This window comes from Carettochelys insculpta, chromosome 20 (assembly GCF_033958435.1).
Source record: "Carettochelys insculpta isolate YL-2023 chromosome 20, ASM3395843v1, whole genome shotgun sequence".
NCBI classification, from domain to species: Eukaryota; Metazoa; Chordata; order Testudines; family Carettochelyidae; genus Carettochelys; species Carettochelys insculpta.
In genome coordinates, this window is record NC_134156.1 from 10188379 (window position 1) to 10214895 (window position 26517).

The 26517-nt window shown below is 51.0% G+C and overlaps 1 protein-coding gene across 5 annotated transcripts; it reads left to right on the forward strand.

The window, feature by feature from the left end:
* The first annotated feature begins 9804 nt into the window (after window positions 1-9804).
* Window positions 9805-25494, forward strand: RSAD1 (radical S-adenosyl methionine domain containing 1). Of its 5 annotated transcripts, none has more exons than XM_075014264.1 (9): window positions 9805-9939; window positions 11284-11417; window positions 11873-12077; window positions 12568-12933; window positions 13739-13802; window positions 15367-15514; window positions 17417-17471; window positions 19355-19458; window positions 20445-20642. In XM_075014264.1, exons 1-9 carry the CDS (start codon window positions 9817-9819, stop codon window positions 20509-20511), a joined length of 1266 nt encoding a protein of 421 aa, XP_074870365.1. In that variant the 5' UTR covers window positions 9805-9816; the 3' UTR covers window positions 20512-20642. The 5 variants fall into 5 exon arrangements, with proteins under 5 accessions (XP_074870365.1, XP_074870366.1, XP_074870364.1 ...); XM_075014265.1 differs by having other exon boundaries at window positions 20472-20642; XM_075014263.1 differs by lacking the exon at window positions 20445-20642 and adding an exon at window positions 19536-20249.
* The last annotated feature ends 1023 nt before the right edge of the window (window positions 25495-26517 follow it).

Below are 26517 nucleotides of genomic sequence, written 5' to 3' on the forward strand. Positions count from 1 at the left end.
ATTCCAACAGCCCCCAGCTAATTAACAGAGCACCTTTTGTGTTTCTGCCGGTGGTGCACATTCTCTCGTGCCTGGTGCACATAAAATTTAGTCCGCACATGGATGTGGAAAAACCCACCCATGGATGGAAGAGATTAGTGGGACCATCATGTGGCACGGCCTGTATTTGTGTCTCAGCCCTGCTGCAGCTCCACTGTTGGCACACAGGAGCTGAGGGGGAGCGTGCCATCCCAGTGCTCGACTCCCGCATGAGGTGAGGTGGTTGTGTGGGTGTCCCCTTCCTACTCCCTTCTCTCACAAGCAGGATCCCCTCCTGCTCCTCCAGCCTCTTGCCTTGGTCTGAGCCTCACTGGCTGCTTGCATGGATGGTGCAATTCCAGCCCTTCTCCGGCGCCGGCCTGGCTATTTCCCCAGAAGGTTCCCAAAGCCCTGTTTGCCCGAGTACTGTGGGAGCAGCAAACAGCAGGCAGCTGTCTTCTGTTTCCAAGTCTGACCCTCCGGCGGTCCTGTGCCTGTGGAGCTCTGCCCTCTGGACCCTATCAGCTCCTCTCACTTGCCCCCTTGCTGCTGGGTTTCTCTTAAACACACCTCTTGCATTCTCCCCCATGCTCCTGCCTTTCCATCCAGTGCCAGGGAAATCCCTCAGGCCGCTTAACCTCACGTAAGTACCAGCAGGCAGCCAGTCATTGGGCAGTAGCGCCACTTCTGTCCAGCCCTCTCACCCCAGCCGGGGACTTAATTGCTCTTTCCATGAAGCATGAGAGTAGTGAATATTGCATCCAGTAGGGAATATTGCATCCAGTTTTGCCAGTATAAAAAGGATGTGGGTGATCTGGAGCAGGTTCAGCAGAAGGCAACAAAAATGATTAAGGGGCTGGAGCACAAGACCTATGAGGAGAGGCTGAGGGATTTGGGCTTGTTTAGTTTGCAGAAGAGAAGACTGAAGGGTGATTTCATAGCAGCCTTCAACTTCCTGAAGGGGAGCTCTAAAGAGGAGGGTGAGAAGTTGTTCTCAGTGGTGTCAGACGGCAGAACAAGGAGCAACGGTCTGAAGTTAAAGACGGAGAGGTGTGGGTTGGATATTAGGAAAAACTACTTCACCAGGAGGATGGTGAAGCACAGGAATGCGTTGCCTGGAGAGGTGGTGGATTCTGCATCCCTAGAGGTTTTTGAGTCGCAGCTTGACACGGTCCTGGCTGAGATGATGTAGTTGGGGTTGACAAGTATCAGAGAGGGAGCTGTGTTAGTCTGTATCTTCAAGAACAACAAGAAGTCTCGTGGCACCTTATAGACTAACAATATTTTGGAGCATAAGCTTTCATGGGCAAAGACCTGCTTCATCAGATGCATGGGGGGACGGGTTCAGAGGGGTATTTAAAGAGTGGGGTCCCAGTAATAGGGAGGGCCAGAACTGACAAGGTCTATTCAGTCAAGGTGGAAATGGCCCATTATCAGTAGTATGTATCAAAAGAGGAGAAAACAAGTCAGATCAGGCAGGGGGATGTGGCCCATTGTCAGAGTCTAATGTGGAGATATTAACACCCATGGCAGAGAAGGTACTTTTGTAAGGGGCCAGCCGCTCCCAGTCTCTGTTTAATCCTTGGTTGGTGGAGTCAAATTTGCCAGTAAAGTGCAGCTCAAAGAGTTCTCTCTCCATTTGATTTTTGAAATGCCTTTGTTTTAGGACTGCTACTTTTAAATCTGTTGTTGAGTGTCCAGGGAGATTGAAGTGCTCTCCCACAGGTTTCTGTACATTACTGTTCCTGGTGTCTGATTTGTGTCCATTTATTCTTTTATATACTGTCCAGTTTGGCCAATGTAAACTGCAGTGGGGCATTGCTGGCACATGATGGCCTATATTATATTAGTAGATGTGCAGGTAAAGGAACCCCTGATGTTGTGGTTGATGTTAGGTCCTGTGATGATGTCACTGGTGTAGATATGTGAGCAGAGCTGGCAATGAGGTTTGTTGCAGGGATTGGTTCCAGGTTTAGAGTTACTTTGTCACGATCTACAGTTGTTGGTGAGGATTTGTTTAAGGTTGGCAGGCTGTCTGTAGGCAAGGACAGGCCTGCATCCCAGTGTCTGTGAGAGTGAAGGATCATTGTCTAGGATGGGTTGCAGATCACTGAGGATGCGCTGGAGAGGCCTTAGGTAGGGGCTGTACGTGATGGAACACGTATAGTTGGGGTTGATCCTGCTTGAAGCAGGGGGGTTGGACTAGATCACCTCCTGAAGTCCCTTCCAGCCCTATGATCCCATGATTCTATGATTCTAGGTCAGCTCTAACCCTGTCTGTGATTGTCTTTCTGGGGCAGAGGGGAGCAAACTTTTTAAGTTGGGCCCCACTTTTTGTCCCTGCATTTAGCGGGGTCCCCCAACCTGTCTAATGAACCCAACCCGATGGAAATTTTGGTTATGGTCATATGGAAAAAAAAAGACCTTTTGGTACATGTGAAAAATAAGGCTGCAGAACGTAGAAACTGTATTAATTGGTGTATAAGTGTGAACACACAAACATAAAAACAGTCACAGATTTCAGCACTTTGAATGAGCTGGGTGAACCTGAGGCCCAGCAGCCGACCGTGTTGTGCCCCCCTTATGGAATTTCATGGCCCACTTTGGGCAGCCTTGATCTAGGAATCAAAGACTAGGCTGACAGCTGCCACTAACCCCTTCCAGCATTGCATGCCTCTTCATGGAGATGCCTTCCTCGGACTGGGATGGACGCAGCACGAAGGTCCCCGGATGGAAAGTCTGAGATTTCCTATGTGTTTATCTAGAGACCTAGATGGGGAAAGGCCTCTGCTGGGACTTGTCTGGGGAACACCCTCGTCTTCTGGCCCCGGCCCAGCTACATGGGTGTGCTGCACATCAGCCTGACCTGTCTTGTGACACAGTTGGGGCCCAGCCTCTCTGGCTCACTGGGGTGACCCCCACACAAGGAATGCAGCTGTTAGAAGTGGGCAGAAGGATGTCAGGCAGTGGCACTGGGGGAACCCCAACCTGGGCAAAGGCCGTGCTTCTTCTCTAGCGATGGATCGAGCTGGGAGACGTGGACCAAACAAACCCCAGTCATGAGATTCCTAGGAGATCAGGAATGAGACAAGGTGCTCCTGCAGCATTCCACCAGGTACTCCCACACCCAGGGCTTCTCAGCACAACGTCACTAGCTGGAGGATTTGGGCATGCAGCCAAGAGTGACCAAAACTCATTACTAGGCAATACCCATCAGTTGGCCACATTGTGAAGAGGTGGGCCCAGGCCACAGCATAGGGGAGAAGTGGCCACCTCACTAAAGTCACCGTTCCATTGGTGGCCCTAGTAAAGCAGCACAGGGCTGAATGGGCACCAAGAGTGACTCATCTCCCACAAGAGGCGGGTGAATCTTGGCAGAATAACAGGGAAGCCTCCGCTGCTGTTGCCTCGGCTACAGGCATGAATTCGGGGGCGGGGGGGGAGAGGCCTTCAGCTGCCACAGCCACAGACCCTCAGCCTGGATTTCATCAGCTTAAGCCAAGTGTGTGTGTGTGTGCGCTTCTGGTCAGCACTGAGGTGCAATGGGAGGAGCTGATGCAGAACCAACCACAGTAGGGCCCTGCTGCTCTGGGAACTGGGAGGTCAAACATGGCCCATACTGAGCCTGTCCTCTCTCCAGCGCTGCTCACCTATGTACCCAGGAGGCACCTGGGCCCTGTTGTATCTCTCTCCCCACTTGGCCTTGGGAAAACAGCAAGGGCTTTGCTACCAAAACTACAAATATGTGGCTTGTTTCAGGCTTCGTTAGCTGGGGGGGGGGCTTTGTTTGTAGCTTGTTTGTTAATTGTTTTTAATATACCTCTTCTTGACAGAAGCCGGGCGGGGGAAGGCAGGGCCAAGAGGGGGCAGATCTTGTTCACCGGGACATAGGCTGATGGGGGGAGGGAAGGCAAAGGGGACAACTGCCCCCTGGCCCAGCATTTCAAAGGGGCCCGGAGCTCCAGGCTCCCTTGCGCTGCTGTGTGTAGCTGTGAAGGAGACCAGTGCCACAGTCTGGGCAGTACTGAGGGCCAAATGTTGTAGGTCCCGCCCCTTCCAAGGTATGGAGCCAGGCCCCCCTCCTGCCTTGCCCCAGGACCTGTGGCACCTGTTGATGCCGCTGGCAGTGGGCCCACCAGCCTGCACACCAGTGGGAACCCATCACATAGTGTTGGGTTCCGCTAGAGACTGACTTGTTTTGGAACAGGATCCGCTTGAAAGTCAGGCACCTCATTTACACCATGTAATCTGGCAACTGTCTGACATTCAGGGGCCTTTGGACAGTTTTGACTGGACTTTCTCTGCTGAGTGCCCCAACCCTTCCCCACCCCCGTCTCTTCCCCTCTGCTACATACCACACCTGCCCCTGTCCTCCCCAGCCCTCCCTCCCTCCCTCCTCCCTTCTCATGTAGCTTGTCCTCTCCTAACTAACACCACCACCAGCAACAAATTGTGGCATTAATACCGTGTCTTTGGCCATCCCATCACTCACTCTGCTTGTACGCACCCCCACTCCCTCCAGGCCTGGTCTCTGTGATTGTAAGCTCATTGGGGCAGGGACCATCTACAGCCCTGTACAGCACCTAGCACAATAGCTTAGCTGGCCCATACGCATGATGGAAATAAACACCACTAATAAGACCAGGCTGCTGCAGGAACTGACGTCGGCAACTCAGCCACTGTTCTACCTCAGACAGCCCTGAAGGGCTTTTCCAGCACAAGGTGTGTGGCTGGTGCCAAATTTCGAATAAGATATAACAAGGAGGTTCTAACAGCTGTACTCAGACAGACTGTGGACTTTAAAGATCACATGGAGCACTAAGGAGAAGAAAGGGGGTTTGCGTCCAGGTGCAGGTTTGGGGTCCTACTTTCTATTCCCGTCAGTTCCAGCTATAGAATTTTGGCTGGCTACCGTATTTTTCATCTCCTCCCAAGAGAAGTGCACGCTGCTGCTGTGCTCTGTTAAAACAACAGCCACTGCGCGCTACTTTTCAATGGTGGATTCATATGCTTGTAAAGTGCTTGGGGATTCAGCGAGGTGACAGGCTCCGTGTAAATGTCGCATTAGTTCCAGTGCTAAATTCACTTCAGATTAGAAGGAAAAGAGAGTTCACTGGCAAATGCAACCCAGGACAACACCGAGCAGGCTGTGCTGCTGGGTGATCCCAGCTTCTTGCTCTTTTGGCAGTAAAAACTACCTTCACTTTCTCGTGCACATCTAGTAGCAGTGTAAGCTGAGTGCCTGGGTGGCCACCCAGGTGACATTCCCGTGCCACCTAGCTGATTAGCAGAGCACCCACAGTGGCCCCCAGCCAGCAGCGTGGCGCTCTAGTGGTGGTGCATATCCACACATGCTTTGATGCACATAACAAAAATCATTCTACACACAGGTGGAAAAATAAGATCGAACATTGCCTGGGAGATACCAATGCACTTTCCTGGCAGCTGAGACGTGCATCTTTGGCCCAAGGCCCAGCAGGAGAAGTTGGAGGCCAGAAGAACTGAGAACTCCCCAGAGGTGAGTTCAGCAAGGGAAGCTGGTCTCTGCCTCTTCACTGGTGCCTAATTACAGTACACTAGTTCGTGTCCGGCATGCTGTTCATCCAGAACTCCCAAATCACTGCCATTTTAACCACAAATAAATTTTAGTTACATTTTCCATAGGACAGTCTAGTGAAAGTACATACAAATAAATATAGCAAATACAGTGTAACTTTACAGCGTACAAGACTACTGTTGTCAGTAAATAAAGTACTCTGCATACATTTTTGTTTGTTTCTTAATATCTAATCTTGTATTTTCTTTAGTGTTATGCATTGCTAAGCATACCTCTCTATTCTCCAGAATATATGAGTATCCGCCAACCTCTCTCATTTACTGCAGATGAATAGTGACAGAGAGGGAGCCGTGTTAGTCTATATACTATGAAAACAAAAAAGCAGTCAAGTAGCACTTTAAAGACTAACAAAATAATTTATTAGGTGATGAGCTTTCGTGGGACAGACCCACTTCTTCAGACCAGAGCCAGACCAGAACAGACTCAATATTTAAGGCACAGAGAACCAAAAACAGTAATCAAGGAGGACAAATCAGAAAAAAATGATCAAGGTAAGCAAATCAGAGAGTAGAGGAGTGGGGGGTGGGGAAGGTCAAGAATTAGACAGTGACTATAGTGACTCAGAAAAATCCCATCCCATTCAAATTTGGCACATTAACACATGGTTTGAACCGGGATGGCAATTTTCTGCGTCACTATAGGGGCTTGTTTGCATACTTGGCTTAATCTAATTCTTGACCTTCCCCCCCTTCTGCCCCTCCACTCTCTGATTTGCTCACCTTGATCATTTTTTTCTGATTTGTCCTCCTTGATTACTGTTTTTGGTTCTCTGTGCCTTAAATATTGAGTCTGTTCTGGTATGGCTCTGGTCTGAAGAAGTGGGTCTGTCCCACGAAAGCTCATCACCTAATAAATTATTTTGTTAGCCTTTAAAGTGCTACTTGACTGCTTTTTTACTGCAGATGGTATTTGTTTTGCCAGTTACTACAGCGGCGCCACCTGCTGTTTGGGCGTGGGACTTACTGGTGGGCCCAGTAGGGTTGGCCTTTTAAAGTTATTTATAGATTTATCCAAGTGTGCCCATGATAAAAAGCTGTGTGCTATGGCTATGCAAACATTAGGCCCCAAAGCAGTGCCTTAGTTCTCCTACACAGTCCGTCCCCCCATTCCTACCCCGCACCCCCCCGGCATAAGAAAATTGCTGAGGAAAGAAGAAATATTTTATATTTTCCCTGATTTCTCATTTCTGCTCCAGAAATCTGATGAAGGAAGTGGGTCTTACCCACTGTTGCAGAGTGTGGGGGTCCCCAGGCCCTGCACCCCATCTGCAGCCAGGAATGACTCTCACTCAGCGGATAGAACAGGTTTATCAGTCCACTGGAACTCTGTGTATACAGAGGTGCCACAACAGCAACCAGAAGCAGTCAGGCCAAACCATTTTGGGAAGAGGAGGCCCCAAGGGGAGCCCCCAAACCAGGGGCCTTGGCCTCGCTTTGTCCGTCTCCCCCAACCCAGGCTAACACCCTTCCAACTCTCAATTCCAATGCAAAATGCCAGGCCCTGCCTCCCTCCTTTGTCCTGTTCCCCCCCATCCCCGAAACAAAGGGGTCACCTGTGGGCTCATGTTACCACTATGCACTGATGCTGCCTAGTGAAATTTAGGAAAACAGGGCATTAGAAAACGCCTGCCATCTAACCGTAGGAATAAAATCCCCACACCCCACTTCGTCACACCCACAAAAGCTCATTTCCTAGTAAGTAGAGAGAGAGCCATGTTAGTCTATATTCTATCACAACAAAAAAGCGGTCATGTAGCACTTTAAAGACTTAACAAAATAATTTATCAGGTGATGAAGTGCTACATAACTGCTTTTTACCTAATAAATAAAATTCTTACTCTTTGAGGTGCTCCAGGACAGCTTGCTTTGTTTCCTGGAGTGCTCTGTGCCTTTATTTAGCTGTAATTTCCTCCTAAATGTCTTCTAAGAGCCCAGTAAGCAGCGCACGCGTTGGTAATGTGCGAGGCCCGCCGTCGGCAACCAAAAGAGCAAAAAGAGACATTTTGTCCAAATTTGGTACAAAAACAATTCAAGAGCCACTATGCATGTGAATATGGGATGGTCCTCAATAAACTACATCAAACCATACTTTTTAAACCCCTATTTTAGGACAGTGCACACACATATCCCACAATGCACTGCACATATTAAAGGGGGAATTATCCAACATTTTTGAGATCACATCATTTGCTATTTAGATATGAGTTGTTCATTGTTCCGCTTTTAGACGTTCATTGAAATACTGAAAGTAATCTGGAGAGGTTTGGTTTTTTTTACTTTTTCCAGTTGTACGAGATGTGTGTAATTACAGCATCAGGAGCCAGAAAGAAGTCCTTAAAGAGCCACAGGTTGAAAACCCCTCAGCCAGGCAATATTGACCTCCCATGGCCTGGCAAATTCTCTTGTTCAGCACCACTCAGGGCCTGAGGGTGCCATATTAAGAGAAATTCAATGGATTTCAAAACACCAGGTGTGCTCCTCTTAAATTTGCTGAGGACTCGTAACAATTTAGCAGGGGGAGGGAATTTTACCATCTGGTCCACCGTTTGGCACAATATAGCTGGCATGTAACTTACATGTGATTGCATTTGCATGTGTGTTTATACACACAGGCTGTGTACAGTCTGAAAGGCCTCTGGACTGGAAGGCTGGAAACATGGGTCCTATTCTCAGCTCAGCCTCTGACTTACTGACCTCAGGCAAGTGATTCCCGCGCCTCAGTTTCCCCATCTGTAAATTGGGGAAAATGCTTTGAAACCAGTGGTTGAAAGACACTAAGAGGGAGGTGTCATAAATTAAACACGGTTTGCTGGCCAGCAGAACACCGTCTGAGGAGTCACTGCAAAGACAGTGACCATCTACCCTTCTGAACAGGGCTTGAAAAATGCACTCGCTGACTCATTGCTGCCAAGCAGGGAAGTGGCCCTCACGATTAAGCTCCTCACACACATCTTTGCAGGCTAACAGCCAGTGCACAGACTTTGTAAGTCCAAAATTCTTTGATGGCTTCCTGACGAGAAAGTCCAGGTCCAGAGGGCATAAATTAGTAACATACAATATCCTCTCAAGAACATTCCAGTCATTGAACTGTCCCTGGAAATACTTATTAAAGAAACTGCTTGGGTCCGAGAGCTGAAATCATTGGGAGCAGTAAGAGTTGCATGGAAAACATGAGTGAAAAGTCCACCCCATGTGCCTGGAACATGATGGAGTCACCTTCTCCAGGTTGAACCATGCGTGTTCGGTTAGGAACTTTACCACCCCCTGGCCAGTGTCAGGCACAGACCATCGAGCACTGGGCACAGCCCAATACCAACCACCAGCCTGCTGCCTTTGTGAGCTGCCGCTCAGTATGGAGGTTGTGCTGCACACGCTCAGCGTGGGAACAGACACCCCCAGCAAGGCTGATACAGAGATCGCGACCTAATTCTGTGCCAAAGCCCCCTTCTCACACTCAGCCCAGCACCCAGCTCTCCTGCTCCCCAACAGGTCTCAACCTTCACACTGTAAAAAAAGCCCCCTCTGGTTACTTCTCCGTTTGGGGGGGACAAAAGCTGGTGGGTGTGGGAGGAAGGCGTGGCTGGTTAGGGGGGACAGCCAGCTTGGGCAGTAGGAATGAGGTGGGGGAGCTGTGGGGCAGGAATGGGGGGGACTAAAGTGTGCGGTCGGAACAGGGTGAGGGACAAAGGATGGCTAGTTAGGGTGGAGATGAAGTGGCAGGAAAGGGGTGGGGGACCATGGCTTAGGAACTGGGGGAGGAAGGGGCAGTTGGCTGGGGTTGAGGGGGTGCCAGGAGGGGGAGCTGGAGGGAAGGCACTGGAGGCCAAACAGACAGCTGGGGAGTAGGACCAGCGGGAGGAAGGGGTGGCGGGGGCAGGACAGAATGATCCAGACTGGCTGGGGGAGCTGGGGGTAGAAGCAGGGGTGCGGTTCGGGGTGGCTCGGATCGTCTGGGGCGGGCGCTGCGGACAGGAGCAGGGGCAGGAACGGGGAGCTGAGGTGGAAGGGTAGGAAGGGCAGGGGGAGGAGGGGCAGGGAGGGGAGGCTCAGGCTGGGGAACAGGGCAGCGCGGGGGCTCGCACGGCCACGCGTGCTCGGACTGCGGGGTGGGGCGGAGCCGGGCGGACACGCGCCAGGGCCGGTCCCTCCCGGGGGGCGGGGCGGGAAGCGTTGAGGCGGCTCATGGCGGGCCCGGCCTGGCGGTGGCGATCCCGGACCCAGCTGGCCGCGGCCCTGCGCAGCGTGCGAGCGCTACAGCTGCAGGTGCCGCGCGCGGAGCCGCTCCAGGCCGCCCTCTACGTGCACGTGAGTGCGGGCCGCGCGTGCGCGCTCCCGCCCGAGGGGATCCCATGCCTTGTGCGCGCCCGGGCGTCGCGGGGCGCGGCGCGGAGCCCAGGGCGGGTGGTGCTCAGCAGGGCTGAGGGATTGGCCCTCTGCAGGGGCGGGGCCGGGCCGGACCGGGGATGCGGGTCTGTCCCTGGTGCGGCAGCCCCTTTGGTGCCATCCGGCCCCGCCCAGTGTCATTTAGCCCCCTTGAGCTGGCTGCGAGGGGGTTCCCGTGCCCAGGTGGCTTTGCACGAGGCCCCGTGCAGCACGTGGGGGGACCTGCACAGCCTCGTGTGCACAAGAGTGTTCCAACGTGCGAAGCAGGGTGAACCGCAGTGACCTCTGCAGGGCGGCTTTGTGACCGCTGTGGGTGTAATGCCCAGGGCAGTCAGGCCTGCGCTGGCTTCGAGCCAGTGAGCCTGCTAAGAGGGGCAGTACAGCTGTGAGGCTGGGGCTGGCTTGGCCCCGGTGGCTAGACCAAATGCCTTGCCAGTGCAGCCACACTGCCATTTGTAGGCACTCACTGGCACACAGCTAGCCCAGGTCTGCTTAACCAAACTGGGAATTATGCTCCCTGTTGCTGTGTACGGGGCTTTGGCCTGTCTGAATCTCTGGATCTGAACTTGGCTCCCCTTAAGACTGTAAGACGGTGCCAGTCTTTACTGGGAAGAAAAGTTCCTGTGGATTTGTAGTGAGGTCTCTATACTATGTATGGGCTAGTGGTCAGGAGCTGGCCAGGGAAGCTCAACAAATTCAGGCCAGAAGAAAGGCACAGGTTATATATCAGTAAGGGTAGTTAATGGTGCAAAAGGTACCAAAGGTGGATTCTTCATCCCTAAAAAGGATTAAATCAAGAGGGAGTGTTTTTCCAGACCAGCGTTTCTTCAACTTTTTGATACCACGCAACACCAAACCATATTTTTATGCAGAAAACTTATGAAAATTTTGTTTAAAAAATTTAGACCAAAAAAAAAAAACCCACCCCAAATAGCAACGTACACAGCAATAACAAACTGAAGGAGTTCTGTCAGGTATCACAGCGATGAAAAAGTAACCTTGTATCTGGCTTTAATAACAGAAAATATAGTTTTATGGTAAAACTTTGAATTATTTTTCCAAACACTGGTGGCCCTCCCACGAGCTGATCACGGAACGCCAGTGTTATGTGGAACATAGTTTAAGAAATGCTGTTCTAGACAATCTGGCCTAGTTCCCTGGGATGAATTCAGGGAAGCCCTGTGACAAGTGTCTTCTAAGAGGTAAAACTAGGCAATCACAGCTCTGGTCTTAGGGTCTATGAATCCTGCTCCCTGCATCTCTTAGTGGCCGTATTGCCGGAAGCGCTGCAGCTACTGCAACTTCAACAAGTACATCCCCCGGGGCCTAGATGAGGCAGCCATGAGGAGCTGTCTGACTCAGGAAGCCCAGACCCTGATCCAGCTCAGCCAAGTCCGGAGGTGGGTCCTGCTGCAGGAGATGGGAGGGAGTGGTTCTCTGTGGCCTCACACCACAGTGGTTGGGGGAAGGGGAGGTAATGTGGCTGTCTGTGGCCTTTTGCCACAGCCCTGGCAGGAGGCAGGGAAAGGAGTGTGCATGAGGACGAGGCTGTTCACTGTGTCCTTCTGTATTCCACAAAGGATGGGCTGGACTCCTCACTTCAGCTAGACCCAGAGCTGCCGGTGGTTGGGAGGGGCATCTTTGCTGGTCCCCTTTCCTGCCATGGCAGGAGCTGAAGCTGGTGGCTTTGAAGTAGGGGTCCGTTGAGGTCTGAGGGTGGGATGTCCTGCCTGGAAGCTGGTGTCGCCTGGGCCATGGGAGGAGGACTCCTCCCCTGCAGAGAGTCTGGAGGTAGCCTGTGCAGCGGCTCATTCCCCTTACGAGACTCCAGGCCTCTCTCCCCTCTGCTTGGCAGGATCAGCTCCGTGTTCTTCGGTGGGGGCACCCCAAGTCTGGCCAGCCCGCACACCATCGCTGCTGTCCTGGAGACCGTCTCCCGCTGTGCCCACTTGGCAGCAGATGCAGAGATCACTCTGGAAGCCAACCCCACCTCGGCAGGGGCCTCGCGGCTGGCAGGATTCCAGGCAGCTGGCGTCAACCGCCTCTCCATCGGCGTCCAGGTGAGAGAGCAGGAGGTACTTCCCCCTTATCCCTCGCACATTCACTTCTCCTGCTTCCCATGCTCCCTCTCCTGTGCTAGGCAGGCAAGTCGACTGCAGATACGCAATTCTAGCTATGGCAATTGTGTAGCTAGAATTGACTTATCTGCAATTGACTTACCTGGCTGTCCTCACTAAGGAAGGTTGATGGGACTCGCGTAGATCTCCCGTACGTGCAATAATGAGGAGTACGGGGTAAACTGCTGAGCCCTGATGGGTAGATTTTGCACATCTTCGCTAGGCGAACCCCAGAACATCGACCCTGAGCAGAAGCCCTGAGTGGGTCGATTTTCCTAGTAATGTAGATGTGGCCCCTGTCTCGCTCCTTCCTTCACCTCCTCTTGCTGTCTCCTCACATGTCCTCCTTATCCCTCTGTGGGGCTGCCCCTTGCTCCCCCGATCCTCGGATCCTCTCTCAACCGGGCAACATGAAGCACCTTCTTCTCTGCAGTCCCTGGATGCTGCAGAGCTCAGACTCCTTGGGAGGGACCACACAGCTGAAGAAGCACTGGGGACCTTGGAAGAGGCAAAGAAGCTGTTTCCCGGCCGCACATCCGTTGACCTCATCTTTGGCCTCCCTGACCAGAGTGTTGCTTCGTGGGCCAGGGGGTTAGAAGAGCTGCTTCAGCAGTGTGATGACCATGTGTCTCTGTACCAGTTGACGCTGGAGAGGGGCACCTCCCTGTTCCAGCAGGTCCAGCAGGGCTCTCTGCCTGCGCCCAAGCAGGAGGTGGTGGCGGAGATGTATGAATCTGCCCGGGAGGTGCTGCGAGATGCGGGGTTCCGGCAGTATGAGGTCTCCAATTTTGCCAGGAATGTGAGTGCCTCCCCTTGGCTTGTCCCTTTAAGGTGTGTCCCACCTCTGGTGCAGAGAAAACAAACCACCTCAGGCAGAATGCAACTGGTGAGAGGGTTTAGGCTCCCCAAGCAGCAGATGTGTGGGGGAGAGAGATCTGGAGGAGCTGATGCAGGCCAGGGGAGCTCTCTCTGGACGTCAGGTGTGGGGACAAGAGCTGAATGTACTCTCTGCTAGCTGTGTGCTCGGATTCTGAGGGTGGGCGCTGAGGCTGGGCTGTCTTCTCAGGACAAGAGAGAGCAGAAGCCCAGCACTGAAAGCAGAAGCCCAGAGGACTTACTGTGCACAGTGTGAAGAGGATAAACTCAGAACCTCACGTGCTGGGCCAGAGCCTGCTAGGTGCTGAGCACCTGCAAATTACGGAGGTTCTCAAAGGTCATTGCTGCAGGACCGCCTTGGACAATAAGCATTACTACTCAGTCCCAGGATGGGGGGAACAAAGCCAGGGAACAAAGCCACACCCCTGCTGCCCTGGGTGGGCGTGGGGAGGCCCAAAGCCCAAGTCCCACTGCCCTGGGCAGCTGAGTCAAAGCCCTAGGTGGAGGGGGATGTTGTAATCTCTGCCGCTCAGAGCTGAAGCGCTTGGGCCTTGGCCCCAAGCCCCAGCCAGTCTAATGCCAGTCCTGGTGACTGCCCACCTTCTTTGGAGTCCCCAATTCACAGCTTGAGAACCACTGCAGTAGGGACTTGCTGCGAGCGTCTGTGCGGGAATGGGTCCAAAGAGACGGGATTCCTTTTCCTGGCTTACTGTCATTTTCTCCTGCAGGGGGCGCTCAGTACCCACAACCTGTCCTATTGGCAGGGCAGCCAGTACATAGGGATTGGGCCAGGTGAGTTTCCCTGGGGAAGCTGGAGACCTGGGATCTGTGTACAGAGGGGGATGTGTGCAGGGCTGCAAAGCAGCCTCTAGAGTGGGGTCCAGTTGACCTCTACAAGGAGCTGCTTGAAGGAAGCTCATCCTCCCAGGGCTCCTGGGGCCACTGATGGAGTGTCCTGGGTATTGACTGGCCCTTGCGTGGCACCACCTCCAGCCCCCCAGCCAGGGTTCCCTCTGAGCTGCGCAGATACACGACTGCCTAATAAGCCCCAGGCAGGGGCTCAGGACTGCCGTGCACAGAACTGCACCCTCTCAGAGTTCTCCCCCGCACCATCCCTAGCAGCATGGACCTGCCACATCTGAGAAAGATGTGCCCCTCCTCCAGCCCAACCCAGCTCCCCGGAGCTCCCATTGTCCTCAGAGAGCTGCCTCTCAGCTGGCCAGGAGCTGCTGCAGTGAATGGGGACTGGGGGACCCCTCTCTGCCCATAGACTCTTTGCTCTTTTTTTTCCTCTGTGTGATGCTGTTGAAAAAAAAGCAAACATGATTCTGGGATGCATTAACAGGAGAGTTGTGAGCAAGACACGAGAAGTCATTCTTCTGCTCTACTCAGCACTGATTAGACCTCAATTGGAGTATTGTGTCCAGTTTGGGGCACCATATTTCAAGAGAGATGTGGAGAAATTGGAGAAGGTCCGGAGAAGAGCAACAAGAATGAGGAAAGGTCTGGAAAACATGAGCTGTGAGGGAAGACTGAAAGAACTGGGCTTGTTTAGTTTAGAAATGAGAAGACTTAAGAGAGGACATGATAATGGTTTTCAAGTACCTCAAAGAGGTTTACAAGGAGGAGGGAGAAAAATGGTTTTACTTGGCCTGTGAGGATAGGACAAGAAGCAACGGCTTAAACTGCAGCAAGGGAGGCTGAGGCTGGACATTAGGAAAATCTTCCTAACTATCAGGGTGGTTAAACACTGGAATAAATTGCCTAGGGAACTTGTGGAATCTCCATCGCTGGAGATATTTAAGAGCAGGTTAGACAGACACCTATTGGGGATGGTCTAGATGGAGCTTGGTCCTGCCATGAGGGCAGGGGACTGGACTCGATGACCTCTTGAGGTCCCTTCTAGTCCTAGTTTTCTATGATTCCATAGACCCTACACCCAAACCCTCAGCCCCAGCCCCAGCCCAGATCCTGCTGCCGCAGTCTCCAGCCTTTCCCCTCACCCCTCTGCCCCAGTCCTGAGCTCAGTCCCCCACCCCAAAACTTCTCCCCAGCCAGAGCCCTTATCCCCCCCACCGTGAACCTCCTCCCACGTTATGAATCTCTCAGCCCCACTCCTGCCACAGATCATCCCTGTGCAAAATGAATTTTATTCTGTGCAAGGGTAGGGAGATGACGAGTTTCACATCATCTCCGTGTCGGTGCACATGACAAAATTCATTCTGCACATGGACATAAAAAATTAGCGGGAGCTCTGTCCCAGCGGCCCCCCCGGCTCTGACACAAGGGGCAGTGCTGTGGGGTGGGGCGCTGCAGCAGGGAAGGGATGCCCCAGAAATGGCTGCCTTTATCCCAGGTGCTCACGGGAGGTTTGTGCCACAAGCACACGGCCAGAGCCTGCGGGAGGCCAGGATACAGACCCTGGAGCCGGACAACTGGATGAAGGAGGTGGTGGCCTTTGGGCACGGCACCCGGAAGCGGACTGTGCTGAGCCAGCTGGAGCTGTGAGTATCAGTCAGCTCTCTCCAAGGCGGGTCTCACTTCTCCTCTTCAGCAGCTTGGTGCATGTGGCTTCTCCTGCAAGCTGTTGAGGTAGCATAACCTGGGTGCGGATTGCTTGCCAGGACTATCTGGCTGTCTCTCTCCACCATTTCCTTGCCTTTGTGGGGCCTTGAGCCTGGGTACCTGTCAGTCCCACCTGTTCTCTGCCTGTGGCATGTATCAGGTCTCCTGTGGGCTGAGAATGTCTGGGCTAGGTTTGGCTGCTGGGTGATGACCTGTGACATGCAGGTCAGGTGAGATGATCTGGCGCACCCTTCTGGCCCCAAGCTGTAGGATTCTGACAAGGCCCATTCCTGGTGTCCTCCTGCTGGCTAGGTTATGAAAGACAGAGGGAGTTTTGCTGGCCACACTGCTGTCCTGGGCTCTCAGAGGAGAAAAATCTGAGCTGCCGTTTCACACTCACAACTTCCTTGTGCCTTCAGCTGGAGTTCCCTGCAAGCTTCTGTGGCCGCTCAGGAGCGATCAGGAGCTGCCCTGCTGTTAGCAGAGCCGCACAGCTTGGCTTTTTGTTTCTGATGGAGGAGCGTGTGCTTCAGTGCATGTAAAATTTATTTTTCACGTGGATGGAGAAAATCTGCATATGGATGGCAAAAGATTAGAGGGAACATTTCCTTCAGCCCCATGTGCAAGACTGCCTTGAATATGTGACTGTAACAGAGCTCAAAACATGGAGGATAAATAGATCTGTCAGTGGCTGTTCGCCAGGATGGGCAGGAATGGTGTCTTTAGCCCCTGTTTGCCAGAAATTGGGAATGGGCAACAAGGGATCGATTGCTTGATGGTTACCTGTTCTGTTCATCCTCTTTGGGGCACCTGGCGTTGGCCACTGTCAGAAGACAGGATGCGGAACTAGATGGACCTTTGGTCTGAGCCAGTAGGGCCATTCTTATGTGCTAGAGCAGGGTTGGCCAGGCAGTTGGAGACGAAGAGCCAAAATAGCAATGGATAGAGTGCAAAAAACCACATATGATATATTTATTTTTATTTAAAATAAATAATATGTGGCTCAATGCCCTCCCCCTCCCCAGAGCCAGGAACCCCCAACCCTCCACTCTAATCCAATGACCTCCCCCAGAGCCAGGCACTCACAGCTCCCTGCTCTAACCCAAACCCCCTCCCCCAGAGCCAGGCACTCACAGCTCCCTGCTCTAACCCAAACCCCCTCCCCCAGAGCCAGGAACCCCCAACCCTTGCTCTAACCCAAACTCCCTCTGCCAGAGCCAGGAACCCCCAACCCCTGCTCTAACCCAAACCCCCTCCCCCAGAGCCAGGAACCCCCAACCCTTGCTCTAACCCAAACTCCCTCTGCCAGAGCCAGGAACCCCCAACCCCTGCTCTAACCCAAACCCCCTCCCCCAGCGCCAGAAACCCCCAACCCTTGCTCTAACCCAAACTCCCTCTGCCAGAGCCAGGAACCCCCAACCCCTGCTCTAACCCAAACCCCCTCCCCCAGAGCCAGAAACCCCCAACCCCTGCTCTAACCCAAACCCCCGCCCCCAGAGCCAGAAACCCCCAACCCTTGCTCTAACCCAAACTCCCTCTGCCAGAGCCAGGAACCCCCAACCCCTGCTGTAACTCAATGCCCTCCCCCAGAGCCAGGCACCACTCCCCACCCTGACTCAATGCCTGGGACTCACCAGAGCCACCGCCATGCTCTCCCCCCTCCAGGCGCTGGGGTGCAGGCACAGAACGGCAGTGAGCACCCCCAGGGCATTGCTCCAAACAGGAGCCACATTTCATTGCTCAAAGAGCTGCCTGTGGCTCAGGAGCCACCAGTTGGCCACCCCAGTTCTAGAGCTCTCTAGAGACTCTGGAGCCCTCCAGCTTCCCTCTTTGTGTTCTAGGCTGGAGGAGGTTTTGGTTCTGGGGCTCCGCATGGACGTGGGACTCACACACCAGGTGAGAGCTGGCGCTCGGTTGTAGCAGCCTGTCCTGTGCGGGTTTGAACTCTCGACGGCAGCTTTTGCAGCTGGGAGCAGCCAGGGCCACCCGGAAGAACTCCACGGAGAACGCTGCTCCAGGCCTGTGTGTGGATGCCTCAGCAAGGAGTGCTCTGGTCTCCACTGGGCTTCTGACCAGCTCTGGCACTCCCACAGGGGTTCCCTTAGTCTGAATGGCCACGTTTCACCCCCTTGCCCTGGGCTTTTTAGGTGCCTATGGATGCAGATAAACATTTGGAATCAAAGGGAGTTAGGCACCTGGGTGCTTTGAAAAACCTGCCTAGGTGCCTAAATACCTTTATAAGTTTGGCCCAAGGTCAAGTCCAAAAGGTGAGTTCAGTAATTCCAGAGCCTTTGCACCCAGTCCCATGCAGGCAGGCTGGATCCCATTAGCTGTGGCTCCTTTTGATAATCTGATCCCAGGCTTGCATCACATACTGCTGGACACAGAATAAAGTAGAACCTCACAGTTATGAGCACCAGCAAAAACAGACCAAGCAACGACACGCCTCAGTTGGAACCTGCAGTTTGCAATCTGGCAGCAGCAGAGACCAAAACACCCCACACCCGGTCCAGTAATGTGCTTAAACATGAGCTGCTAAAAAGCGGGCCCGGGGAAGTAGCATTTTCCTTTTGCACAGTGGAGATTCAATGCTCAGTGAAATCAACGTGTAGCTGCAAACTTCAGAAAGAACCGCAAAGTTGTGTTCAGAGTTACAAACGTTTTAGAGCTACAAACCACCTCCGTTCCGGAGATGTCGTAGCTCTGAGGTTCGCCCGTAAGTGCATTTCATGGTAACCGACGCTGCCAGCACCATGATTGTGAACTGCTGGGTGTTTAGCAGCTGCTCTCAAGCCGTTGGATGGTAGAAGCTGTGCGTTGGTCAGGACACGCAAGTGGTCCCTGCTCTAGTCGTTGTCATGAAGTAGCCTGAGATCTTGAACTCTCGGTGGAGGTGAACAGAAGGCAGTTCTGCTTTACATCTCCCCCGAAGGGCAGTGTTTTCAGTACTGCAACCCTGTCACCAGGGAGTGTAGCATCAGCCCTGGCTAGGAGCCCAAGCCCTGGTGCATAGGGCTTGGCAGCGTGGGCAGTGGATAACATTGGCAAGGGAAGGCAAAACTGCCTGTGCCCTGGCCGGCCAGGAAGGCTGGGTCCTCACCACTCACTGGGAGAGGAGATGCTAAGGGGCCTGAGGCAGTAATGTGGGATGCAGGGGGCTGGCTGCTGTGCTGGGGGCTGGGCTTGGCTCCGTGGTGGGTGGGTTGCAGAAGAGAGGCAGGGACTTGCCTTCCACACGTGAGCATTCACCCACCACTTACGTTTGGCAGAAAAGTTCTACTGCCCCGAACCCCGACTTCTAGAGCTGAGGGAGGAGTTCGGTCTCTATTGGCCAGGCAGCTCTGGTCTGTTAGAGGCAGGTACGTTACCCACTGGGCCGTGGAAACAGCTCTCCTTGGACAGGCACCCATAGACACTGCATCTGTGTGTCTGGTGCCCTCCACTGGAGATGCAAATCTCATCATTTCGGCTGCTGAGCATCTGGTTCCTCTCTGGAATTGGAGCTTTCACCCTGCCCCGTCACCGCAGCCTCAAGGCACACTCAGGGATTGTACTGTCTGAATGACAGGTGCAAAGCCAGCGAGAACTGCAGGAGCTATGCTGATGTAGGAAGAAGAAAGGGTCAGCCTCTTAGAGACGCTCAAGCCCCTGTCCTCTAGCGCTTTGGGCGGAGTTTGTTATCAGGCAGGCGGAAGTAACCCTCAAAACAAAAGATTAAAGCCCCAATAAACTCTCCTCGGTCAGTATTTACAGTGAGTCTCTCACCTGCTCCCCACCAGCACTGGCTGCAGTTTGCACCCGGCATGAGCCTGTGGGATGTGTTTGGAACCTCAGAGGAAGTGAAAGAGCTGGAGGCTCAGGGCTTGCTGGTTTTGGACACTAGGTAAGGGACAGACTCTGGCGCGGGGGAAGGGCCCTGTTGTCTGATGGGCGGGATGACCCATATCCTGCTTTTTCCAGGGGGCTGAGGTGCTCCTGGAAAGGTTTGGTGGTGCTCGACTCTTTGCTGCTGACCCTCCTCAATCGTCTCCAGCAGTCCTGGGCGGACAGAACAGCCCCTGAGACCTGACGCTAGACAGCTCTCCTGCCCATAAATAGTAGCTTCCCCTGGCATGCTCCAGCAGTCCTGGATAGACCATCTCTGTTCAGGGGGGACCTGAAGATGGACAGATTTTGCATCCAGCCTGGAATGCATTTTAGCAGAGGAAACTGATCCTAAGAGCACAAAGGAACAACTTGGCTCTCGGCGGAGGTCAGGTTGTCTCCCTCAGCGTGCGAAATCCAGGCCTGGAGTCAATGGTTGGAATCTACATCTGCGTATAGCAGAAAGGGAGTTGGCCTTTTGTTTTTTATGTGCAAAATACTTCCTCAGTGGCTGCTCCAGAAAATATGGTGCAATACATTTTAATTTTTAGTTGAATGGAGAAATATGTGAGAGGGTGGGTTTCAGGGACTTGAACCACTGAAGTGAGATATCTCCGAAGAGTAGCCGTGTTAGTCGGTAACTTCAAAAACAACAAGCAGTCCTGTGGCATCTTGGAGACTAACAATTTTATTAGGCCATGAGCTTTTGTGGGTAAAACCCGCTTCATCAGTTTTACCCACGAAAGCTCATGTTTGCTTATTGGTCACTTCAGTGAGGAAGAACAAGAAGTCCTGTGGCACCTTATAGGCCAACAGATAGTTTGGAGCATCAGCTTTCGTTGGCAAAGGCCAGCTTCGTCAGATGCATGAGTGGGGATGAAGCAGGTCTTTGCCCACAAAAGCTTATGCTCCAAAATATCTGTTAGTGTATAAGGTGCCACAGGACTTCTTCTTATTCTTGAAGATACAGACCAACACGGCTCCCTCTCTGATACTTGTCTTCAGTGAGGAAAGTCATTCTCTTCTCCGCAGACAGCCTGTGATGCAATCTCCCTCCAGCAGATGGAGATAAGGAATGAAGCAGAAATACTGCAATGTCAAACCCTGGGGAAGGACAACAGATTGCAGTACCCGACTCCTGCCCCAGCACTGCAGCTCTTTAGTTTGTTTTGCTCTTTTACACTGGTAAACTGGAGGGGTGAGCTAAGGGATCGCATGCCAAGGCTGCTGGTTATTCTCTTTTGCTGTTCCTTTGAGCTCTGTGCTGCATAGCTTTCTGGTCTCAGCAGCTGCCACTCAACACAGACATCTAATTCCATCTGTCTCTTGCTGTCCTGGATGCTGGAGCCACAGACCAAAGGGGTATCATAGAGAGATACATCCCCCAAGGCCAGAAAGCTGGGACAAGGCAGACTGTGGAGCCAAGAATTATAACTTATTAGCTCCAGTTTTCCCCAGGTGCACCTGGGGTGTCCATCACTCCTGGAGGGAATTCAGCTGTGCAGTGCCAGCACTGGGGAAGGAGGTCCTTTTAGCCCATAGGTATTGGCAGGATAGGGCTCTCCTACCTCATCCCACTCACACCATAGCCCTGACTTCGTGCTAAGAGGAGAGCCCATCTTCAGCATTCCTCTCAGTCCGTGGCCTTGCTGCTGAATGGAGTGAAGGTTTGGAGACCTGTCTTTAAATGATGATTCATATTACAATAGCACCTAAAGGCCCAATCAGGATCAAGGCCCCAGTGCTTGGTGCTGTACATACATGTAATAAGAGACAGCGATTGCCCTGAAGAGCCCACAATCTAAACAGGCCAGAAAGACAAAAAGTGGAAGGGAAACGGTCATACAGCAGAGCCAGGAATAGATGCCGAATCTGCTGAGTATTAGTCCAGGCAGCCTGGTGCCCTTCTCAGACATCCTTTCCTTTTCAAACCAGAGCCAATGCAGATAATACTGCGCTGTTTCCTCTGCTTTACTGTGAACCTCGCATTTGCTGCGTGTGGGAAACAGGATTGGAATCAGTCCCATTTTGTTATGCTGAGCTCTGGGGAAGCACCGGGCAGCTGTCGGATGCTCCTTGTCTATGTCATGTACAGTGTGGAGAGCGGAGGTGCTCTTGCTGATCTGACGGGGTGCTCTGATTGCTACGTACATGAGTAAGGAGGTTTGTTTTGAATAAGCCCATCTGCAATAATTTGTCTCTGACTTAGTCCGGTAATAGCAGTTTAGCTGCAAGACCAATATTTGGATCCCATTATAGATTACTCATGCAGTTTTCAAGACCTGTTGGCAGTTGTTCACATAAAGGATAAATATTTTAAAATAGTAACATGATTAGGTAATTGCAAACAATTTGTCATGAGCATGTGGAGGATGAAGAAGTCAACAGAAAAAGGAAGTTTACCCCACAGACCAGAATCTAGACCAAACAAGATTAAGACAAACAAGGGTGAGAAAAAGAACTAGATACGTTCATGGAGTATTGGTCCATCAGTGGCCATCAGCTGGGATGGACAGGAATGATGTCCCTAGCCTCTGTTTTCCAGAGGCTGGGAATGAGCAATAGGGAATGGATCACTTGATGATTACCTGTTCTGTTCATTGTCTCTGGGGCATTGGCCACTGTCAGAAGACAGGACACTGAGCTAGCTACTGACCCAGTATGGCCGATCTTATGTTCTTAGAGGTTCTCTGAGAGCTTTATAATGGAGTCAGTTCTGTACAGGGTGGGCAGCAACTCTGCGGGCAAAAATACCAGCCATTCTACAATGAGCAGTAGCTCATGTGTTGTCCAGATCATAGAACCTGTTTTCGAGTGTGTGAAAGCTGAGTCTCAGGTTAAAGACGACCCTTCTGTCCCACCAGAAATGGTTAGGAGGGATTGTAGTTTTAATTTCTAACAGAAAGTTTGTACAGTTTAAATTTACCACCCCTCTCAGTCTGCATTATAGGGCAGTAGTCAGCCTTGGGAAGGAGGAGTTTTTGTGTGAGAGTAGAACGTAATGAATGAGTTTCTGGCACAAAGACAAAAATGCTACAATGTCCTAATAGAAGTCTATGTTGTGAAATAAGTGGTTCCAAAATCAGATTAATTCCTGGTGTTCTGCCCTAGATATGTGATTGTACAAACTGTATTTAGATTTGTTTTACAGTTGTTATTAAAGATACTCAAGAAATTGAGGTCCAGAGGTTGCCTGACACCTTCATTGCTATAATCAGTGGGCAAAATCTCTCTGCATCTGCACAAGCTGAGGACCCATGTCAGGGATAATGAGTAAGCCACATCCAGATCAGGTGTAATTATTTTGCCCTGCAAATTCCCAGTCTGTGTTTCAGGTGGTTTTGATTTGCTTTTTCCCATCCTCCACTGTTATTCTCAGGTCATAGCGACAGAGAGGATGTAAAATTCGGAGTGATCCTACAGAAATAAGGAAGCGGTTCTCACTTGTGGGTCAGGACCCTGAACTGGTAGAGCTCAGGCTTTGGTGCCCCCTCTGGGGTCATGTCATAATTTCTGTTGCTAGAAGGGAGTTGCAGTGCAATGAATTTTGAGAATCCCTGAAATAAGGAATTTGTTATTATTTGTTTGGTTTTATTCCACAACGGCTTAGAGGCCAGACCGGGGATCAGAGCCCTCTTATGCTAGATATTGTCCAGGCACATAGTAAGAGATGGACTTTGCCTCAAAGAACTTACAAGACGGGGAAGAGTAGGCGCTAGGAAGTGAAATAATTAATAGGAGATGCCTCTCCTTGTAAGAAATCTGCAGGGCAGGTTACTCTGGTCAGCTGGCCTCTCAGTTCGACTGATTTGAAAAACCAAAGCCATTTTTCACATCTGCTGAGCAGCTGGTGGATAGCACCTCTGAATGGGTTCTGTAGAAGGCAGAATGTTTCATACACAGAACAATCTGTTGCCTAAGTATTATATCATTAAGCCAATATCACCCTTCCTTGTTCTATGGGAGAGAAATAACTTAGGCTTGGTCTACACTAGACCTTAAAGTCGACTGTAGATGCACAATTCCAGCTATGGGATTTGTGTAACTAGAATCTGCTTATCTGCAATTGATTTATCTGGCTGTCCTCATAGAGGTAGGTCGACAGGAGAATTTCTTCTGTCCACCTTCCTTACTCCTCGCAATATTGAGTACAGGAGTTGACTGTCGACCCCTGATAGTTTCATTTCTCATGTCCCTACTAAACACACGAAATCGATCCCGAGAAGATTGACCTTAACTGGGCTGATCTTCAGAGTAGTGAAAACATACTACTACTACTACTACTACTTAACACTTCTGCTCCGCGTGGAGCATAGGTCATCTACAAGTCTCCTCCACTTCACTCTGTCTTGGGACAAAACTTCTAGCTGGCTCCAGGACTATCCCAGTTGTTGTCCTCCAATCTCAGTAGACCTTCTCCTTGCTATCCAAGGTCTTCCTCCTTTGCGTTTTCCATGTGGATTCCATGTGAGAGGTTGATGGACTGTGCTGGGTGATGGTTTTCTGAGAGTGTGGCCTACCCATCGCCACTTCCTTCTCTTGATTTCAGTGTCCAGAGCTCCTCATTTGTGACAAAGTCTTGCCATATACCCTTAATTAGTTAATGTTTAGCCATGGGATGGTGGTTGAATCCAGAGAAAATAATGTTCTTCCTAGAGATTTCCAGGATTGTTGGTGTAATTATGATTGTGAACAAATAAGGTCATTACCAGAATCAGGCATATTTCACCTCCCCTCCTTTAGGAGTATGGGTGGGGGAAATGGAAACAGTTTGCCAAGTGCAACTAGACAAGTGACCATATTTTGTGGTAACTTACACTTCCACCACACTCTTGACTTTAATGCATGTTGATGAGAACAGACTTTGGTCCAAAATTCATAAGGAAAGAAATGTTGAACCTTTGAGAAAAAATTATGTGCAAAGGAGAAGTAAAATCAGCACTCAACATTTGAGCAGTGTCCCTTTGAGGAGAGCACATGCTATAGATCACTGTTACTAATGATCAATTTCAGTATACTCCCATTCAGATCTACTACACTGTGGGCACAGAAAATTGCTGTTACCAATAATTATTCTACACCAACATTGAGAGCCTGATCCAAAGCCCAAAGAAAACAATAGGAAGACTCCTCAATGTCATCTGACGAAGCGCGTCTTTGCTCACAAAAGCTTATGCTCCAAAACATCTGTTAGTCTGTAAGGTGCCACAGGACTTGTTGTTTTTGCAGATACAGACTAACACGACTACCCCTCTGATACGCATCAACATCAGTGTGTTGTAGATCAGCATTGAAAAGGGAAAATGAGGCTATGTTTACACTAGCTCAGAAGATTGACCCACTCGGGGTCAATCATCCAGGGTTTGATTTCACATGTCTGGTAGGGACGTGCAAAATCGACTCCTCAGAGATCGGCAGTCATCCCTTGTACTCCTCCCGAGATATGAGGAGTAAGGGAGGTCGATGGGAGAAGCTCTTCTTCTGTAAGGACAGATAAGCTGAGTGCAGATACCTTGATTCTAGCTACACAACTGTTGTAGCTAGAATCGTGTATCTGCAGTCGACTTACTTTGTCGAGTGTTTCAGCTCTTGCAAACTTACATTTGATCTGTGTTAAATTACAACTGTGAAATATGGACATTCAAACAATAATGAAGAAACTACAATCCTTCACATTATGGCATTCTAGAATTCTGAAAACATCCCTGATAAGACTGTAACCAATGAAAAAGTATCGGAGGTGATGGGAACTCAGGAAGATTGGATTTGCAGGGCCTATTTTAAAAGGCACAAAGGACAGTGCATGTTTATGGGCACTGGAAAAGAAAGTCAATGGAAGGAGAACATGAGAAGATTAGAAGAAGGTTTGGGGTAATGAGATGATATCCTGTGTAGATCAAAAGGTATGTTCATCCACAAAGAGGTTAGAAGAGGACCGTACAGAATGGGCCACTGTTCTTGCAAACCGGCAGTAATGGAGATGGCACAGAAGGAGATAGCGTGAGGGCAGATTCAGGCCCATTATTTTTTAAAGTCTTTTAATTAAATTAATGATCAGTGAAACAGTTGTTACTGTTTGTTTGTTTGTTACAGTTGTTATTATGGGAAGTAGTGTCATCTGTTTGGCAGAGAAGGAAACTGGAAACGAAGAGAACTGGGTTCTGTTCCAGACTCTGTTGCTGATAATATTGCTTAACCTTGGGTAAGGCACTTAATCATGTTGTGCCTCAGTTTCACCAGCCATACGATGGGGCTAATACCCAATGTGCTTTGAGCTCCCCATCTGAGACGTGCAGTGGAAGCACACAGCATTAGTATAGTCTCACTAAGGAAGCAGAAATAAGACACCTGTATGGAATGCAGCAAGGTGATGAGATGCAAGGACCAATTATTATTCATTGACTCCTTGACTTCATTAATTATTGGCCTAACAGGTTGAACCGGTAATTTCACCCGCTTCGACTATTGAGGCTGAATCCCCACGGGTGCTTCCTGAAGTGCTGGGGAGTTGGCCACCCAGGCGAAACACAAGGCCTTCCCTGAGTCAGTCTTACTGCCCGTTAGAAGTCATGACGCCTTCCCCTTGTGATCAGCCTGGTTGGTGCCATTTGGTCTTTGTTTTCAGCAAAGGGGCCAGTTACCTCAGTGCTGCTCTGGAAAACAGAGGAATGAGCTTGGGGCTGGCACCTTTCCCTCAGTGCTGATAACAGCGATCCTTGAATTTGTCCTTCATTGTGTGCTCTGCGTTGTGCTGGGAACAGCCAAGGAGGTGATTGTAGCGAGTGACCTATGCTGGATTTAAAGGTTGGCTGTTTTGCTAGAAAGAGTGAAAAAACTTGTTATCCCCACTTCTGTTGAGGGAGAATCTGACCAAGCAGGTCTTTGCCCATGAAAGCTTATGCTCCAAAATATGTTAGTCTATATGGTGCCACAGGACTTCTTGTTGTTTTTCACTGGAGGTTTCCCACCCTGCGACGTGTATCTGGTACTAAGGCATTGTCTACACTGGGGGTCAGGAACCCCTGGTATGGGTGCCAAGAGTGGCACACAAGCCAATTTTCATTGGCACGCAAGGTGC

Coding starts and splice junctions, on each gene's coding strand:
- RSAD1 (XM_075014261.1), top strand. CDS start 9,817: ATGGCGGGCCCGGCCTGGCGGTGGCGATCCCGGACCCAGCTGGCCGCG. Junction 11,418..11,872: donor CAGCTCAGCCAAGTCCGGAG/GTGGGTCCTGCT, acceptor TCTGCTTGGCAG/GATCAGCTCCGTGTTCTTCG. Junction 12,934..13,738: donor TCTCCAATTTTGCCAGGAAT/GTGAGTGCCTCC, acceptor TTTCTCCTGCAG/GGGGCGCTCAGTACCCACAA.